Source organism: Podarcis cretensis (assembly GCF_951804945.1).
Source record: "Podarcis cretensis genome assembly, chromosome: 13".
Classification (NCBI taxonomy): Eukaryota; Metazoa; Chordata; class Lepidosauria; order Squamata; family Lacertidae; genus Podarcis; species Podarcis cretensis.
Window position 1 is genome coordinate 12,690,435 of NC_137182.1, and position 20,510 is coordinate 12,710,944.

At 42.1% G+C, this 20,510-nt stretch overlaps 1 protein-coding gene across 1 annotated transcript in view; it reads left to right on the plus strand.

Moving 5' to 3' along the window:
* TANC2 (tetratricopeptide repeat, ankyrin repeat and coiled-coil containing 2) overlaps positions 1-20,510 on the plus strand; it is a 199,074-nt gene that overhangs the window by 113,267 nt on the left and 65,297 nt on the right. Inside the window, exon 7 of the mRNA XM_079949186.1 lies at positions 19,268-19,416. Coding sequence (XP_079805312.1) covers positions 19,268-19,416 — 149 coding nt within the window. The remainder of the gene's footprint in view (positions 1-19,267; positions 19,417-20,510) is intronic.

Sequence of the window (20,510 nt, forward strand, 5' to 3'; positions counted from 1 at the left end):
GTCCCTATTTATCTACTTGCACTTAAGGGTGCTTTTGAACTGCTAGGTGGGCAGGAGCTGGGACCGAACGACGGGAGCTCACCCCGCCGCGGGAATTCGAACCTCTGACCATGCGATCAGCAAGTCCTAGGCGCTGAGGTTTTACCCACAGCGCCACCTGCGTCCCCATGGGTTATTACAAGGGTCAAAACTACAAAACTTGGAACTGCTTTCATAAAGGGAAGTCCTGCTACTATTAGACAGGAATAATGTTTACAATAATGGATTTATAAGATGTTTGTTCTCATGTCTTTTCAATAAACAGTCCAGAAGTTTCCCTTTCAAAGCATTAATTCTATCATGCAACAGCAAGCTATGACTGTTTTTTGGAACACATAAAAAAAAAAGCCTGGCTAGCTTTTAATTGAATAACTTTCTAAAGAAATGCCTGAAGTAACTGATATTATAATTTGAAGTCTTGTTTATTCCATTATATTTTATTCCAAGAAGACCCATTTATCCTAAATAGAATCCAATAAGGCAAACATGTATGTACAAAAAGCAGTGGTACCTTGGTTGTCAAACTTAATCTGTTCCGGGAGTCCATTTGACTCCTGGAACCATTCAGAAACCAAGGTGTGGCTTCCGATTGGCTGCAGGAGCTTCCTGCACTCAATCGGAAGCTGCGTTGGATGTTCGGCTTCTGAAAAACGTTCGCAAACCGGAACGCTCGCTTCCAGGTTTGCAGTGTTCGGGAGCCGATTTGTTCGGGAGCCAAACCGTTCAACAACCAAGGTACCACTGTGGTTTTTTAATGTGATAACTTTTAAAGGCCTGCTGGAAATGTTTCTATTTGACCAGGCCTATGCAGGTGACGCAGGTGGCGCTGTGGGTTAAAGCCTCAGCGCCTAGGGCTTGCCGATCGAAAGGTCGGCGGTTCGAATCCCTGCGGCGGGGTGCGCTCCCGCTGCTCGGTCCCAGCGCCTGCCAACCTAGCAGTTCGAAAGCACCTCCGGGTGCAAGTAGATAAATAGGGACCGCTTACCAGCGGGAAGGTAAACGGCGTTTCCGTGTGCGGCTCTGGCTCGCCAGAGCAGCGATGTCACGCTGGCCACGTGACCCGGAAGTGTCTCCGGACAGCGCTGGCCCCTGGCCTCTTAAGTGAGATGGGCGCACAACCCCAGAGTCTGTCAAGACTGGCCCGTACGGGCAGGGGTACCTTTACCTTCTTTTTATGCAGGCAGTGAAGAAAACATCTTTCAACAATAGTTCTTCAATGTCTAATTTTAATTACTTTTATGGTTTTTATTGTATAGCTTTATGTTATTATTGTAAACTGCTTTGATTGTTTTTAATGAAGTAGCAGTATGTAACTATTTTATAAATAAACAAAAAGGAGCACAAAATTTGGCAAAAGAAATGCAAACAGACAATAAGAGATGCTAGAAAAGAGCCATTGCTCAAAATATAAAGAACAACTACAAAACAATTAAATACATTAATAGCAGGAAACCAGCTAGAAAGGCAGTTGGACCTTTGAAAAACAAGGGATCAAAGGTGTGCTAAAGGCAGATAAGGATTTTGCAGAGAAGCTGAATGAATTATTTGAATCTACCTTTTCAGTGAAGCTATAGGGTAGATCCCTGTGCCTGAACCAACTTTCACAGGAAGGAACAAAAGCAACTAGCTGTGACAAGAGACGACATTTTAGGCCTTGTTGGCAAAATAAAAACTGATATATCACAAGGTCCAGATGCCATCCACCTGAGAGTTCTGAAAGAACTCCCGTGAATATTACTCTGTGCGACCTGCTGTAGCTTCTTATTTTATCTACCGATGGATTTCCTCCAGAGTTCAGAAAGGAACTGGGAAGGAGATGTGGTATTCCTCTACTCTTCAAGATAGGAAAGTGGTCAAAGCCATTAGGGAAGTGTCTCATGTGTAGAAGGGTTCTAGAAGACTCTCTGCAGCCGGCCTGGGTATGCATGACTCCTAGGGCTGAACTGTATGGAAACCTATTTGATAAGCATCAGTTACAGGTAACAGCAGTCCTGGTTTTTCCCTTTCTTTTCTTTCTGTCTTCCACCTTATTTTGGAAAGGCACTATGGGCACTACTGTTTGGGGTCAAATAGCTCCCTTAGCTCATTTCCCCCAGACACGAGATAAAGATTTTGTACTTTAGGGCAGGAGATTGCTTTCTTTAAAATAAAACAACAACAACAACACCCCACCCATCTGGCTGGGTTTCCCCAGCCACTCTAGGCAGCTTAGGTAAAGGTAAAGGGACCCCTGACCATTAGGTCCAGTCGTGACTGACTCTGGGGTTGCGGCGCTCATCTCGCTTTATCGGCCAAGGGAGCCGGCGTACAGCTTCCGGGTCATGTGGCCAGCATGACTAAGCTGCTTCTGGCGAACCAGAGCAGCACACCGAAACGCCATTTACCTTCCCGCTGGAGTGGTACCTATTTATCTACTTGCACTTTGACGTGCTTTCGAACTGCTAGGTTGGCAGGAGCAGGGACCAAGTGACGGGAGCTCACCCCATCACAGGGATTCAAACTGCCGACCTTCTGATCGGCAAGTCCTAGGCTCTGTGGTGTAACCCACAGCGCCACCCGTGTCTCTTTACAACATATCTAAAAACATAATAAAAACATCAATCCTTAAAAACTTCCCTAAGCACTGCACATACTTGTCGATATTTGGAACTTGCATCAAAATAATGGCCTGTATTCTCACCTTTTAGCATGAATATGCCTATTCAAGCTTCCAGCCAACCATCCAAGCATTCTTCAGGATTTCCTAACATGCAAAGAGCTCAAAGGGGACATTCCCCTCCATTTCCCCCATTATTCTCCCCCCCCCCTTTTATGCAATCCGTGATCTTTCAGTGGCTACTGAGCATGATCAATCACCATTGATCTCCTTCCCTCCCGCTTAAGTTTTGGAGGAAAAACACCTCTGTGAATCTTGGGCTCCCCCCAGGTATACTAACACTTCTTTCTTATTTCTCTGTGGCCTCATTTTGGTTCCATTTCTGTCAGCACTCACTTCCCGAATTTACTATTACAGTGGTACCTTGGGTTAAGTACTTAATTCGTTCCGGAGGTCTGTACTTAACCTGAAACTGTTCTTAACCTGAAGCACCACTTTAGCTAATGGGGCCTCCTGCTGCTGCTGCGCCACTGGAGCACGATTTCTGTTCTTATCCTGAAGCAAAGTTCTTAACCCAAAGCACTATTTCTGGGTTAGTGGAGGCTGTAACCTGAAGCGTATGTAACCTGAAGCGTATGTAACCCAAGGTACCACTGTATAAGGAGTGATCAGGGCTTTTTTTCAGCCGGAACGCACCAGAACTGAGTTCTGGCCTCTCTTTGGTGCAATCCGGCAGCTCTTTAGGTTGGGGCTGTGTGCCGGCGGGCGGCACAGCACCTGGGACTGCGCGGTGTGCCAATCTGCCGCGGCGATCGTGTTGGTGCGGCAATTGTGGCTGCACAAGGTGGAGGTCGGCAGCAGCATTGCCGAGAGTGGCGGTGGGGGCGAAGAAGAGAAAGTGGGTGCCCCCCTAAGAAAAGCTCAGCAACTTTGGGCGGGTGCTTAGCAATTTCCACCACCTCTTTTTCTAGAAAAATAAAAAGCCCTGGGAGTGATAATGTTATTATTAATTGCTCTATCTAAATTCTGTGAGCTCCTATGACTGCACTCATGCCATAGGCTAGCAGCCTAAACCACCATCACCCTCCCCACCCTAACCCACTGCGAGCTATTTTCAGCCATCTTTCTCTGTGACTGTGGGGAAACTGTGGAGAGGAAACCAGAGGCTGTTCACCTGATATAGGAGCACTTTCAGTGTTCCTAATCTTCTTCCTCTTTGTAAGAGTCCTCCTTGCTCCTGCTTTAGATGGAAGAAATTTAACAGGTGGCTGCTGACTCTGCTCTTATTTACCATCCTCAAAAGGGAAGGTTCCAGCGTTCTCATAGTGTTTAAGTGTTTCTCAGTTGCTGCCCTGCATTGCTGTAGCATGTATTTTGTGCATCTGCAAAGAGATCCCTTTGACTTACAGATCCAGGTACGTAACATGTAGCTTGGTGGTGGGGTCTGCTTTGAGGTTCTGCTTTTGATTCCCTTCTGTTTTGCTCGAAACCCTAGCACAGCAGAATGCAAACGGACGTGGATTTGCATGTCAAAACGTACGTTTTCCTAACTTGCTAGTTTTGATTCTCTGCAGATTTTGATGAAATGTTTGCATCTCAGTGTAGTCTGCAGAAAATGGCATGGTTAGAAAGAAAGGGCCTCCACGACTTAACCTGATATGTTCCTTGACTCTTCTGTTCATCAGTTGACTTCTTCAGTATCTTGAGGGACTGCAGGCTGTTGCAGATGTGAGAATTCCATTAAATCTTTATTTAGCTGCAGCTCGCTGCTTGGCTGCTTCTGAACTTGGACTAGTTGCTTGGCAACCTCATGTAGGCTGTGCACAAAGGGAGCACAATGCAGGCAGACAAGACTTTTATCTGAAGAGTTGGGGAGGATCTATTTTTAGCTGTTTTCTGAAATTTTGACTGCTGAGTTCTCTTATATGCACAGGTATTACATGGAGATTGTATTCTTGTGATGTGGACACTGACATATGCAATACTTTGATAAGTTGTGGTCACACAGAGTTTTCCAGTTTAAAATGGGTTCTGAGAACAAGATCAGAAAAAGAGGCAATGGCAAACGCCTCGGTTTCCCCTAGGAGAAGGCTGACTTCAATTTAGCTGGTGAAAAAAAATGTTGAAAACCAATTGTCGCAGTTTAGCGCAGGCTATGTGTAAGGATGCATTCCTAATCCCCCCTGAGACCTGGAAGGTTAATATTCCTTAAAGAAGTGTTTTGGAATAAGATAAAAATAAATGGCAAAGTCACAAAGCATATGGGAGAGTCATGGAGAGAGCTGTTTATGTGTCAGCAATGCAGTTCCATATTTTAGGATATCTTTCAGGGGAACTTGACTCCCTCCTTCTCCTCTCACCCCTCCCTTCTCTTCAAAAAGGACTGCAGTTCATTGGAGAGAAGGGAGCAAAGAATCTGACTTGCTGGGGAAGTTTGCAGCATGTTTACATACGCGTGTTTGCAGATGATGAAAGAAAAAAATAGAAGAAAATAGGCGCTTTAAGGTTTCTGTTGAGAATACTGGAAGCCAAAACTCACCAGAGGGAATTACTTTGACATAAAAGGTTTGTTTTTCTTGCTTCCCACCACCTCTCTCCACTCCCTGTTGTGGAACATTCCATATGAGGTATGTGCTATTTTCTCCTGTGATGAAATAGGGTTAGTCCTCAGAAACTTCAGGTAGGAGACGGGCAGAGGAACTTCGTGTTGCCGTTCATACTTAACATTTTGAAGTTAAGGCCAAGGTCTCTTGCCTTAAGTGTTCTTCTTCTTCTTACACACTGTAGTTTCTCATTGCACTCCAGAATAGTTAAGTCCTTTGTTGCAGAGGTAATATTTCAATTATTGTAGTGAAAATGTTGACCCTCGTTTCTTAATTTGAAGATTATTGCTGCATGCTGCCTCCCCTCCCAAAAATAGGATTCTTTTCATAGTGCTGTGTTTTCACAATAAATTTGTACTGTTTTATAGAGAGAATTAATGGAAGAAAATGCCAAATAAGCAGATTATGTTTTACTTATAATCTTACATTTTGCCATTGCTTTCATATCATGAAGATTTTATCTGATCAACAGTGGAACATTTCTCTGTATTATATTTGAAGTAGTCCTGAGATTTTCAAAAAAAGGTCTTTGGAAGCCTATTAATTTGACCCTGGACGATATAATGAACCAAAAGGCCCAAAGTGGCTTGAATACTTCAGTTTACAGTGGAACCTCGTGTTACGGACAGGATCCATTCCAGGGGCCCGTCCGTAACATGGACCTGACGCAAGCCGAAATGCATGCGCGTGGCACGATTTAGTGCTTCTGCCCATGCGTGAGCGGCGAAACCTGGAAGTAACACGTTCTGGTACTTCTGGGTTGCCGCGGGACGTAACATGAAAACATGTAACCTGAAGTGGACGCAATGTGAGGTATGACTGTACTTGGGACACCCCCACAAGATCTCAAGGGGAAGCATCTCAGAGCCCAAGCACTGAGAGGGCCTTGCCCGGTAAGCTATAGCCTTAGCCCTCTTATTTGCCTTGCTGTGGTGGGCTCTTGGTTCCAGTATCCCAGAGAGACTACTACAGTGGAACCTCGGGTTACGGCGGGGATCCGTTCCAGAGGCCCTGCTGCAACCCAAAAATGATGCACATCAAAGCCGTGTGTCTGTGCATGCGCGATTTAGCGATTCTGCACATGTGTGAGCGGTGAACCCGGAAGCAACCTGTTCCAGTACTTCCGGGTTTGCCACAGATATTTTCTGAAGCGGACACAAGCGGAGGCGGATGCAGAACAAGGTTTGACTGTAAATGCTTGGTAGAAGATGTTGCCCTTGTGAAATCTCACATCCTATCTAGAGATTTTAGTATGATAGAGTCTTCCCAAAATAGGCAGCAAAATGTGAGAGAAGAGGTGTGTGCACCATTAAATTGCGACAATTTTTTTTTTTTTTTACAATAGCTACATTTCTAAAAAAAATTAACATTGAGTAGAACATGGTTAAAAAGAACCCTGGAATGCCTTCCCACCAAGATCCAGAGAGTGAACACATCTTTTAAGATGGCTGTCTTTTATTAGCTACCTCCCAGCCAGCATTGTTCCTTTTCCTTGGCGGCTGGTGCGATTCTTCAAATGCTGCTGTTAGCATGGTGCAGCCAGTCACCTTACAGAGTTACTTTAAAGAGCTGCAAACTACTTTGGACTCTTTGAGTCTCTAGAAAGGAGTCAAACATAAGATATGGCACAGAGGCAAAAGGATCTTAAGAAATCCTGCAATCTTAGCACAGTGATGCCTCGCAAGACGAAAGGAAGAAGTTATTAAAAGGAAGTGAGACACAAATAGGTATGTGGAGAACTAGGTAGAACATAAGTGTTCTTGAGAACCTAAAAGTTTATTCAGAAATATGAAATGTATTCAGCATGTATGGATTTTTAGCTTAAAGAGAACAGAAAATAAGCGCCAAGGTAACAGATTATTCCATCGCATTGCTTAATTTGCCAAAGAAAGGAACTGGAATGGTTCAAGCATGATTGAGCACCATGCTCTGCTTCGGATGCCTGGCACCAGTTAATTCTATGCTAACCAGAGTATGTTTGCCCATAAATCCCACTAATTTAAGTGGAGCTTATTTGCTAGAGCATCTGCTTAGGATTACAACCCAACACTCTTGAAACAGGCTGAAGTGGCTTAATATTCCTGGACCCCAAATCTTATTCATACCCCAACTTCCACTCAATACAGTAGGACGTAATTCTGAATAACATGCAGAGAATTGAACCGCAAACTGCAACCAATGATAATACAATTATAACTCATGTTACGTTTGCTTCATGATACGTTTTTTCAGGTTGCGTCCTGCAGCGACCCGGAAGTACCGGAAAGGGTTACTTCCGGGTTTCGGCACTCACGCATGTGCAGAAGCACTAAATTGCGCTTTGTGCATGCGCAGAAGCGCCAAATCGCGCCACACACCTGCACAGATACGGCGCTTCAGGTTGTGGGCTTTTCATGTTGCGAACGGGCCTCTGGAATGGATCCTGTATGCAACCAGAGTTACCACTGTACCAGATGACAGTTATACATTATTTTACATTTGAGAATGCAGTGTGTGATATTCTGTGCTATTCCACTGCAGTGAAAATGTCATGTGCCTGCTCTACTACTCACAAAGTCATTCAGTATATGTTTCTGTGGGGCTTTTTTTTTTTTTTGATGGAGCAAAATGATTTGTCTGTTGCACTGACTATTGCTTCTGTGCTGTGTCTATCTGATCTGAACCGCCTGACTGTAAGGAAGCTGTGTGAATGAAGAATGATTACCCTGTAACTTTAAGAACTGGTGTCTGCTTTCTTCCTCCTCCCTCCCCATCCCTTTCCCCTTTTGTGTTTTGTCTTTTAAACTATAAGTCCGAAGGCTGGGGCTGTCTTTATTTTTTATTCATCAGTAGAACCATTCTAGGAGCGTTTTCAATTGAAGATAAGGAAAATGATTTAAGTAAATAATGGATGCACTGATTGACTTAGGCAAGTCAGTCTTGACTAGCAGTAAAATGGGAAAGTAGGGATGAAGGAAGTGGTGTTTGTGAACAGCCATTGATATGGTAGTCGGTGGTTAGCAAAATTTTTTTTGCTATAGATTCACTCAGTCTTAGGCTTGTCCTCTCAGCTTCAGTGTTTCCCACTTGTAAAATGAGACAGATGCTTTTTACAATGACTTTCACATTATTAATTCCACAATAAAAGTACTCTGTGTGTGTGTTAGAGATTTGTGTAGGTTCTCTGTGCAGCCCAAATTAAAAGAGGCATGATTCGGGTGAGGTTTTTGGTTATCCAGGTCAGATCATGCTGTTAACAAGGCATCTCAAGTCAAATAAGGGACTCCTTTAAAGTCCCAAGTTGCGCTGTTGGCTTGGGTTCCCAAAATTTCAACATTTTGCCATTTAAAATAAAGCAGCTGCTGCATCTTTTTAAAAAAGCAAAGCAAAAGCAATCCATTTATTTTTATTTATTCTGTTGCTTTTCTTTCTCTCTCTTTCTCCCCCCAGGATTATGTTAGTTTTGTTCTTAGCTTGCAAACTTTTTAAAAAGCTTAGGGTCATTCTTCAGTTCGTCTCTATTCAGTTGAAGGGCTCTTAATGTGATTTATTTCTGTGCTTTTTATTCTAATCTCTGTTTTCCAACAGAACATGTTTGATTTCGCTTATTTTTCCTTGGGTTTAGGCTAACTTTTCCGTTACCCCACCCCTGCTGCTTCTGCATGTGTGCTGTTCGTTGTCCAACCTATGTACATTTACATTTGTTGTTTTCCTTCCAATTTTAGTTTGCTGACTTAAAGTTTTATCCTGCTCTCTTTGGTTTCAAGGTACCTGTGATTTCATCACATTGAATTACTGTTGTCCAATATTATTAATAACTGATGTTTTCTCCCTTCCGCTCTGTAGGCCTCATACTTTCCCAACACTAAGATAAGCCTGCTTGTCTCTGAAGTAGTGGTGTTAGGGACAGGCAACTCTGTCTTAGTTTCTCATTTTTCCCGTTGTGTTCTACATATTTCCACATCGTTTGCTGGATTGTTTTTTTAAATGTCCTCATGAAAAGTAATCAGCACTTTGATTTCTCACAATGCACACATTTTTACATGCCGTTCTGCCTAATACAGTTGTACCTTGGATCTCAAACGCCTTGACTCCCGAACAAATTGGCTCCCGAACAATCAAAATCCGGAAATGGGTGTTCCGGTTTTCAAATGATTTTTGGAAGCTGAACATCCGAGGGGGCTTCCGCGGCTTCCAGTTGGCTGCAGGAGCTTCCTGCAGCCAATCAGAAGCCATGCTTTGGTTTTCGAACGTTTTGGAAGTTGAACGGACTTCTAGAACGGATTCTGTTTGACTTCCAAGGTACAACTTTATACTCTTTTTTTATTTTTTGGCAAAGCAGTTTCCCCTGGTAGAATTCAAAGCAATTTCCCTAAAACATTTTTTTACTAATGTATGCATTTATATGCACAGTTTACCCCAGTATACACATTTTTTTCATATTACTTGGCTGGAGGAAATGTTGAAAAGTGCAAATTTTGAAGGTTGGCCATGTTTTGGTTCACATATTCTTTCTAAAAGTGTAATATTTACTTCCCTTCCCTTCAACTTCTCCATTGTCACTAAGAATTGCTGCAGTGAAAGATTTTCTCAAAAACAATAGCAGCCCCCTGCCTACATCTCAGACAGTCATGTCAGGGAGGGGAGGATATCTAGCATAACCATTCAGCTACATTGGATTTTCCTCCCCCCCCCCATCTGACAACTTCATGGCTATGGGGGCTCTAGATGAGGGAACTTTGTCTGTTACAGAACTATTAACATATTGGGAGCCAAAACAATTACGTATTCTGGTTATTGTTTTTCAGACTTTTGAAATAAATACTAACTAGGGCACTTAATCTTCCATTTCCCCCAAAGTGCTACCCTAGACTGCAAACGATAGAGAAAATGTATTGGAAGTTAATTCCTAAATGAGATAAATCAAAAGAAAAACTTTGGATTTTACCATTAGCTTAAATAATAAAGAATGTTACATTTAGCCTTGTTGGCCTCTTAGGAGACTTTGCAAGTTGGGAAATTAATGCATTCTCTGGGTTCTATGATGGGGTGGGAGCAGATATATCAGAAAACAGGATACCAATGTGGTTTCAAAATGTTGAGATAAGGGAATTCCTTTTATCAAAATGTGGTGTGCAGTGTATTGTCACTCATTTGCTAATCTGCAGGAAGTGTACAACATATGGTCAACTTTTATCTTTGTATAGCGTAACCACTCAAAGAGCTTCCTTCTCAAGTAGGAATCTGGTAAAAATGCAGCATACTATCTACTACTTTATTGCACTGGCTCTCTGCAATTTCAGGAATACATTACCAAGCTGGACATGTCAGTGGGGGAGAGATTTTTCAGGAACTTTTTCATATGAGAGCATGCCATTCTATATAATGGCAAGTCTGAGGAGATGGGCATAGAGGTTCCCCAGTACTTATTTGACTCATGTTGATGATATCAGCATTTTTCCTTATTTAGCCATCACCTGAAATGGGACCTTCCATCTGTAGGCAAGGCTACCACTTCTTATAGCTACTGCATATATGGCCCCAAAACTCCTTTATGCATATGGGTAAGAGAGCTATGAGGGACGCGGGTGGCGCTGTGGGTTAAACCACAGAGCCTAGGACTTGCCGATCAGAAGGTTGGTGGTTCGAATCCCCGCAATGGGGTGAGCTCCCGTTGTTCGGTCCCTGCTCCTGCCAACCTAGCAGTTTGAAAGCACGTCAAAGTGCAAGTAGATAAATAGGTACTGCTCCGACGGGAAGGTAAACGACGTTTCCGTGCGCTGCTCTGGTTCGCCAGAAGCGGCTTAGTCATGCTGGCCACATGACTTGGAAGCTGCATGCTGGCTCCCTCGGTCAATAAAGCGAGATGAGCGCCACAACCCCAGAGTCGACCACGACTGGACCTAATGGTCAGGGGTCCCTTTACCTTTACCTTTAAGAGAGCTATGAACTTAAGTTGCCATCTTGACCACTGGGAAACATTGCCCCCCTGCCTTGGTCTGTGTTTCCCTTTCAGTGCTGGATGAAAACCTTTTTATTTGTTCACACTTTTTAGTTGTTTTAGTGTCGATATATGATATTATGCTCGCCTGCTGTGTTTCTGTGATTTATTTATTTTTGTAATTGTATTGCTTGGTGATTTATTTTTGGTAGGCCTCTCTGAACGTTTCAGTTGAAGAGTGACCAATAAGTACTTTTAGTAACACAGATATTGTTGACTAGGGCAACAGAGGCGGTTCGAATCCTGAATAAATTTAGGGCAGAATAACCAAACTATTATGGGAATATAAAGTATCCTGAAGTTGCGGACTCAGTTTGCCAGTCAAGCTAATGCTGGGCATCTTCATACTTAAAATGGCTCAAATATTTTGCGCAACGTGTTTATTCAGTAAAGGAATATAATAAATAATAATAATAATAATAATAATAATAATAATAATAATAATTAATAATAATAATTTATTATTTATACCCCGCCCATCTGGCTGGGCCTCCCCAGCCACTCTGGGCGGCTTCCATATTTAGTCCTAATTGTGCTTACAGTGTCCACGCTTGAACCCCGGGTGTGTAAAGTAATAACGAAGACGTGAGTTCATTGCAGCATGGAGGGCAATTTTCCTTCTTACTCATGAACCATAGTCAGCCCACTCATACTTAATATCTAGGGGAGGACATTCCAAATGAGAGTATGGGATATTTCAACGTCTAGTGGAGGCCTAGCACATCTCCTGCGGGAAATTAAGTATCACAGCAAATGAAAGCAAAACAGTAGTTAAAAGCTCAAATTTGGGAAACTGTTAAATGAAATATGAATTGACTTCAGTGTCTTAGCCAAAGGTTTGTGGCTGGAAGACTGCAACTGTTAACTGAGCTGGAAAAAGGAGGAGTATGTGCCTTCCCCAGCTTTAGAAAGGTCTTCCTCGTATTATGGTAATTATGATTTATCATGCTAGGTTTTTTTCTTTAAAATGTTCCAAATTAAGTTTTAATATTTCTATATTTCCTCCTGTAGTAGTGCTTTCGTGATCTTTTCATTTATTATGCTAAACAAAGATCATTACTCTGTTGTCCCAACAACTGTACAGTGGTACCTCGGGTTACATACGCTTCAGGTTACATACGCTTCAGGTTACAGACTCCGCTAACCCAGAAATAGTGCTTCAGGTTAAGAACTTTGCTTCAGGGTGAGAACAGAAATCGTGCTCCGGCGGCGCAACAGGAGGCCCCATTAGCTAAAGTGGTGCTTCAGGTTAAGAACAGTTTCAGGTTAAGTACGGACCTCCGGAATGAATTAAGTACTTAACCCGAGGTATCACTGTATATGAATAATGTGAGCAACTGTGGACATTCTAGGTTTGCATGATTGCTGACCTTCCACTAAAACTTGCCCCCTCTAATGAAGCCTTGTCCATGTAAAGGCCAAATGAACCAACAGAGCTGGGTGTGAAACGTTGCAAATTATTCTGATGAAAATTACTGATAAGCAAAGTACATAATTTATTGAGCTGGACTTTTATAAGCCGTACCTTCTACAGAGCAGACAAAAGGAGACATTCTGTGTGGGACAGAATTCTTCTGCCAATAGGGAATACAGCTAAAGAAGAGTACTTGTAGAAAATGAAAGAATCTCTTGCACATCCCTTACCCAAATAGGAGATCTTAACTTTTCCCCACACTCCTGTTTTGCTGTGAACTGTTTGAGCACGGATCAGACTTCTTGTAAATCCTTTTTTGCATCTTAACAGAACATAAGTCACTTTCTGGCCATCAGTGAATAGGGGCAACACTGCTGTGTCCTAAATGTTAAGATCGCAGAAAGAAAAGTATATTATTTGTTTGTTTGTTTGTTTGTTTGTTTGTTTGTTTGTTCATTCATTCAAAGGTAAACCGGATGGTATTTTGAATGGATTTTGTTATGTAAGCCCTTTTTCAGAAACCATATATATTAATGCTATGTAGGTATGCATTGTAGTATGAATGAATTGTGTTTTGTATTCTTTGTTTATAGAATATATATAATAATGTTACATTACTAAGCAAATTTAATAAAACAGTTTAAAAACAAAACATGGGGATATTAAAAAAACAACAGCATTCATTCATACCCCACCTTTTTCCCCTGACAGGGACTCATAGTGGCTTACAAATAAAATAGGAATAGCTAAAAATATTTTTTTATTGTTAAAACAATTAAACATTAATAGAAATAATACTGTATTTATGCAAATCTAATGTGCACCTCAATTTTCAAAACCTTGAAACCAAAAAAGTAAATGTGCCATCAAATCTTATGTGCACCCTAATTTTCACAATGTAATTTGGCCAAAAATGGTGTGCATTACATTCAGGTAAATACGGTATATGTCCCCCCCCTCTCTCATACACACACACACACACACACACACACACACACACACAACAAACACGGCATGGCACCAGCCCTCTCATTAAAAGCAGTCAGTTCCCCAATGTCTGTTGAAACAAGAAGATCTTTACCTGCCAGCAGAAGCACAACAAGGAGGGAGCCAGTCTTAACTTTTTATAGGGTGGGAGTTTCAAAGTCTGAGAGCAGCCACAGACAATATGTGTTAATGACCGTAGCCCAGCAATTGCGAGTGGGGATGAGGCAAGTGGGAAGGAGAGCTTCTTTGGGGCAGCATTTGCCCCTCTCTTGAGCTGCCCATGTGAATGAAGTTCATTGAGCTAGTTGCTGGGTGAACTAAAGGTGAATTAAGTTTGTTTTAGGATAGAATTTTAAACGGTTTCTAGTTAATCAATCTTTATGTTCAGTCCCTCCTCACCCCCAGCAGGAGGCCTGAACTTATAGCCTACATTTTTTTTTAAATAAAGAAAAGTAAGTCAATCAGGCATCTTTAAATAATGTTAGAAAGCAAAATGTGGAGGCAATACTCTAAAACTTATTTAGGCAAATATGGAGGCGCTGCTGTTGCTAAGGTTGCTTAGTCACTTAATCACTGTTGCTAAGCAATCCGAAAGAAGCAATGTATTCTTCCTCCTGGGGAGATTCACACTCTTCCAACAAGAGCACTTTGCAGTGAGAAATAAAGGAACAAAGTAAATGATGACTTGTCCTTATCAGATGTGTGGAGGGCAGAAATTAAATAGGGTAATACAATAATTGGGAAAGCCTCACCTTTTCACATTCTGTCAATCACACATTATATTATTTCAGTATAGCAGCTGGTTTACTTTTTTACCCTGTACTTCAGCACAGCAGCCTGTAACATTCTGGATGCTATTTTTGTTGCTGTTGTGGATGAACTGAACTAGCAGTTCACTTTGTAAAGGAAGAGCTTGCTCCTTTTTGGGCAGGATGAACCTGTACTAGAAATAATAGCTGAAAATAGTTGATGTGCTTTGAGTACATTTTGGTTAATAATCCAAAGAAAGCATTATCACAAATGCACCACCTGTTGTTGCATATATATATAGAATGGTTGAGTTAGCTGGAGAAATGGGCAAGAAATCAACGAAATGGAGTTGCTAGAAAAGAATTAAACTCTTGATGAGTAAAAACTTAATTAAAACATACTAGAATGCACTGGAGTCAAATTGAAGAAGCTATAATAACATTATGGAAGAAATACTAAGTTTCAAACCCAAAATATTCTTGTTAAGCATTAACAATATCTGGAGAGAAAGAGGGGGTACTGTTCCCTATAACAGCCAAGCTAATATATGCCAAATATTGGAAGACTCTAGAAATACCTAAATTAAAGGAATTGTATGTAAAGTAATCGAATACATCTGTTTTAAGTCAACTAACAAGGGCACTGTAGAGGAAACAGGAAGCATGTAATTAAAACTTGTTTGAAACAGAATAGAGGGTTGTATTCAGTGTAGCACTAAAGTAAATGTCTTATTAGTGCAAAAACAGATGGGGGGGTGGCATGGAGGGAGGAGAGGGGAAGAAATTACTCTAGTGCCAGAATTTTGTTGCATACCTCCCAGGGTTGCTATCTAGTACAAAGATGGGGTGCAAGGTAAAGTATTCTGCAGTTGGAGCTTTGTATGACACTGGAATCAAAGGTGTGCTAAAGGAAGAAAATTAGATCACAGAGAAGCTGACTACATTGTCTGCATCTGGATTCATCGCAGAAGATGTGGGGCAGGTCCCTGTGCCTGAACAAACTTTTTTGAGAGTTTGAGGAAGTAATGATGCTCTAGGCCTCATTGACATATAAAAAAATGCACAAAGCACTCTTAAGCTCAAATTTGAAATTGCTTATATTCTAACCAAAGTAACTTGTCCCTAAGGTCAGCCTCCATCCCTGAGGATGGGAAAGTGTCCATTGTAACACCAGCTTTTTAAAAAGGAATTGAGAGGGGCTATGGGAACATTAAAGGCCAGTTGACATATGTTATGAGAACACTGGTGAAAACCATTATTGAAGATTAAATTGTCAAGTACATAATAGGGTTGCCATATTCCCAAAAGTGAAAATCTGGACAAAGTTGTTGATATTATATATCTATCATCTATCATCATCTATCATCTATCAATCATCTGTCTTATCTATAATCTATCTATATATCACCCTACTTGCCATACGTCCCGGACATTGTGCTGATTCATCAAATATCCACTGGATATATGGCCGCCCTAATACAGTGGTACCTCGGCCTATATATGCTTCAGGTTACATACACTTCAGGTTACAGACTCCACTAACCCAGAAATATTACCTTGGGTTAAGAACTTTGCTTCAGGATGAGAACAGAAATCACACGCCGGTGGCGCATCGGCAGCAGGAGGGCCCATTAGCTAAAGTGGTGCTTCAGGTTAAGAACAGTTTCAGGTTAAGAACGGACCTCCGGAACGAATTAAGTCCTTAACCCGAGGTACCACTGTATAGATGAACAATCTTGAAGAAGCAGATAAAAAAATACTTTTGCAAGAGTAAGTCTTCACGGATGCTGTGGCACCTATGTGCACTGTAGGTAGTTTGATTCCATTTTTGTTTGACGTGACACATCTTCTTGAGGGAGATCCAGGAGAACATCCAAGCACGTTTCAGTTTTATTAGTGTCCATGTATTGTTTACTCAGTGGGCACCATCCAAATCCTTCCATGAACCCTCTTGAGAGGAGCCAAATGGTTGATGTATGTAACACCTATATTGTTTTAACAAAAAATTCCTTCCAGTAGCACCTTCAGATAGCACCTTCTTCAGATAGGTATCTGAAGAAGTGTGCATGCACACGAAAGCTCATACCTAGAACTAACTTAGTTGGTCTTTAAGGTGCTACTGGAAGGAATTTTTTGTTTTGACTATGGCAGACCAACATGGCTACCTATCTGTAACTGGAACTATATTGTTTTGTTACTTTTAAGCCCTAAACTGTTTGGAGCCAATTTACTTGAAGTAATTGCTGTGCATATAGACCCTAACAGACCCTGTTAGCAGACCCAGCATCAAAATCAGCCAGACCTAGTAGCTAGAAAAGGTTGTGGCCCTCCCACTTGAACTCCCTTCCATGGAGTTGATCTCCCTTCCATGTTGTTGTTGTTGTTGTTTAGTTGTTTAGTCGTGTCCAACTCTTCGTGACCCCATGGACCAGAGCACGCCAGGCACTCCTGTCTTCCACTGCCTCCCGCAGTTTGGTCAAACTCATGCTGGTAGCTTCGAGAACACAATCCAACCATCTTGTCCTCTGTCGTCCGCTTCTCCTTGTGCCCTCCATCTTTCCCAACATCAGGGTCTTTTCCAGGGAGTCTTCTCTTCTCATGAGGTGGCCAAAGTATTGGAGTCTCAGCTTCAGGATCTGCCCTTTCTTTAGTCTCTTTTTAAACAGGCTTTTAAAGACTTTCCTATTTCAGCCTGCTTTCAGTTACTGTTGATCTGGAGTTCTTGTTGCTCTTTCTGGATTGGGAGTGATTGCTGATCTGGACTGGGTTGTTTTCATGTAACTATCTTATTTTAATCTTTTTACATGTGTACTATGTTTTTAAATTGTCTTTGTTTAAGCTGATACTAGTTTTACCTTGCAGAGTCTTTTGCTTGAACTAGCTGGATGTAACTACCTAAATAAATAAATTGCTCTACAGAATTCCATGCAAAGATATACAGAGTTTTAAAAAAGTGCACTTTTTGTTACATTCACCCCTCTTTTGTAACTGCATAATTAGCTGTTTTGGACTTTTCAAAGGAGCACAGGGGAACACAATGGAATGCTTGACTTGACTTGAATACATTGCTATTTCATCCTAGAACTATTAAGGCCTCTTGTGAAATAGTGGCTCAAAATCTGAGCAGGTGTGGTGAAAATTCTTATCTCAGTTTTATTTTGTGTGTATGAAATTGGATGCACAATAAAATGGTCTTCTGCTATGAGTGAATTTCTCCTGAAAACATCTTGAGAGTATGAAAACCCCTTTTGAGGCTCATTTAAAAGACAAGTCACGCTGCATTATTAATATTCCGGTTGTTCGTAAAACGGCACTCTCTGCTTGCACCATATATCATTCCAGGAAACAGCTGCTTCAGCCAACGACTGTTGCTTGTGCTTAGAGCTCTAAGACATTTTCCTTGTGAGTCAAGAAATAGTTTCCCCTCCTCCTGAGTGTAGCTAAGCTGCTGCAGAATCTGGGGCTAGATAGAGAAGATGGTATGTCTATTCAGCACTTACTTGAGAAACTAGAAATGTTCACTCATATGATCTGATCACGCCAAGGCCAAACCTCAGTGGCCCCCTGGAATGGTGCCACTTCTGGACTCATGGCCAGCCCCGACCTGGGCCCCCATTCAGCAGTGATGCTACCTTCATCGGGACCGTCTGGTTCTTCAGCTGTTGTTGCAAGTGCCACCACTACTAATCACTCACCTACCCTCCTCTCCCTGGGCCCAGATGTGTCTCCTTGATGGGCAGGCAGACAGACAGTCATGCTTTGTAGAGCCCTTCTCTGTGTCAAGCCCATCAGCTTGTACCTAACTATGCTTGCCCCTATGCCAGCCCTGGACATCATCATTTATATCATCTATGCTAGATACCATTGAGCGGTTGTTACATGAGATAAACAACAGGATGTGCACAGTCTGCGCCTCTTGCTCATTGTCATATTTTGTACATTGCTGGTGTCTCTTGAGGAAAACCCGTTTGCTTTGCTACAAATATTTGCCTGCTTCACTGAAAACCCTGAGGAAGTTCTGAACTAAGACCTCCAGGAAGATAAAAAAGGAGTGGCCACTGTTTGTGTTAGGATCACGGGGTACAAATATCTGCAGAATGGGGTGAGGTTTGTTTTGTTTGCCTGTGTCACAGTGTAGTGTGATAATACAGTGACAAGACATGCTGCTCTTTGAGCCTTCACCTATCTTAATTCAGAACCATCTCTCAGAACAATCTAGCTAAAAGCAGTTCATCCCCTTGACTGCTGCTTTTATGTTGAACATAAAAAAATGCTATTTATTTGTTTTTTAAATTAACGTAAGCTGCCATGGGCCAGTTTTGATAAGTATATAAAAATTGCACTGTTTAAACATGTAATCCAGGAGCAACTCTCATGAGCATATGTGTGTATAAACATTTCTTGGCTTGAGATTTATGGATGTGTTTCTAAGTTTAAGTTTGTAACACTGAAAACAGTAGCAAGGGCCTACTATAAGAAGAGTTTTCTGTACATACAGACTCAACCAGTTTTGTTCAGAATTGTTCATAGGGGTTATTTATTTGCTTGCTTTGTAATTGTGGACCTGCAAAGTTCTCTCTAGGAAATCGGAATCTTAAGTATTCGGTAACTTTGAAGAACTTTTCTCTTTATCTTTAATTATTTTTAAAAAAGTTTCTGGTCCTTATAACAGGCAGTTGGATTGTTTCTATCCTATAGGTGCAATGAGATAATTTGTTTAGAAGCGAGCAAACACTCTTGGCGGGAGAAAATGGAACTATATATTTGGTATATCATCATAATCTAATTTGAATATTGGGAAGAGATAGTGAGGTGGGAAAGACCTGGGAAACATTGGATAATGATGTTGTGAAGTATAATTTTTACAGTTGACATCCTATCCCCCCCCCCTCTCTGCAGGTGAAGCTGAGCAGGAACTGGGACCCCCTCCATCTGTAGATGAGGCAGCAAACACACTCATGACTCGCCTGGGCTTCCTCCTGGGAGAGAAAGTCACGGAAGTGCAGGCAGGGCAGCAGTACAGTATGGAAGTACAGGAGGACAATCAGGTGGGTTTGTTTTGTGCTGGTTGATAGTGATTTGACTGTGTCTTGTTCCTTGACGTAATGCTTGATTTGCAAAATGAGGGGTTCTGTTAAAAATATAATCCCCGGAAGCCATGGCTCATAATCTAAGATTCATCGGAGATTACTTCATAGGCTCTCTCTTCTCTAGTGGCAGAGGTAGGGGAACCATTTCCCAATGAAATACAAGATGCTGATTTCGAATTGTGCGGCAACCGTAGTACATTGGGACACAGCTGAAGTGGGTGCAAAGCTTGTCCCCTGTGGCCCAACTTGTTCCCGCAAGCTCAGATTAGTGGAGCAGGAGAGCTGAAAATAATGCCACATCTGGCAACCAATGTGCCCCTTTGGTTTCAGAAGTACATTGGTAGGGGAGTCTAAAAAGCTCAGGACACAAATTTTCATGGCCCTCTAGCGGCTATAGTGGTTCGTTTATCAGAAGTAATGTATTTAGTATTAAATCTGTAAGTGTATATGTGATTGTGACCAAATTAAGCTGCCTGGGCCTCCTAGACTGTGGAAATTTGTGCCTTGGGCTTTTTGGTCTGGTCTACCCATGTACTAAGGGGCGCGGGTTGCGCTGTGGGTTAAGCCACAGAGCCTAGGACTTGCCTATCAGAAGGTTGGCAGTTTGAATCCCCACAATGGGGTGAGCTCCCGTTGCTTGGTTCCTTCTCCTGCCAACCTACCAGTTCGAAAGCACATCAGAGTGCAAGTAGATAAATAGGTACCGCTCTGGAGGGAAGGTAAACGGTGTTTCCGTGCACTGCTCTTGTTTGCCAGAAGCGGCTTAGTCATGGTGGCCACATGACCCAGAAGCTGTACGCTGGCTCCCTCAGCCAATAAAGCGAGATGAGCGTCGCAACCCCAGAGTCGGTCACAACTGGACCTAATGGTCAAAGGTCCCTTTACCTTTACTTTACCCATGTACTATCTGAAACCCAAGGGTCACTTTGTTTGCCAGCTGTGATTTTTCCCCCAGCTCTCCTACCCCACTATGAGAGCCAGTGTGGTGTAGTGGTTAAGAGCGGTAGTCTCGTAATCTGGGGAACCGGGTTCGTGTCTCCGCTCCTCCACAT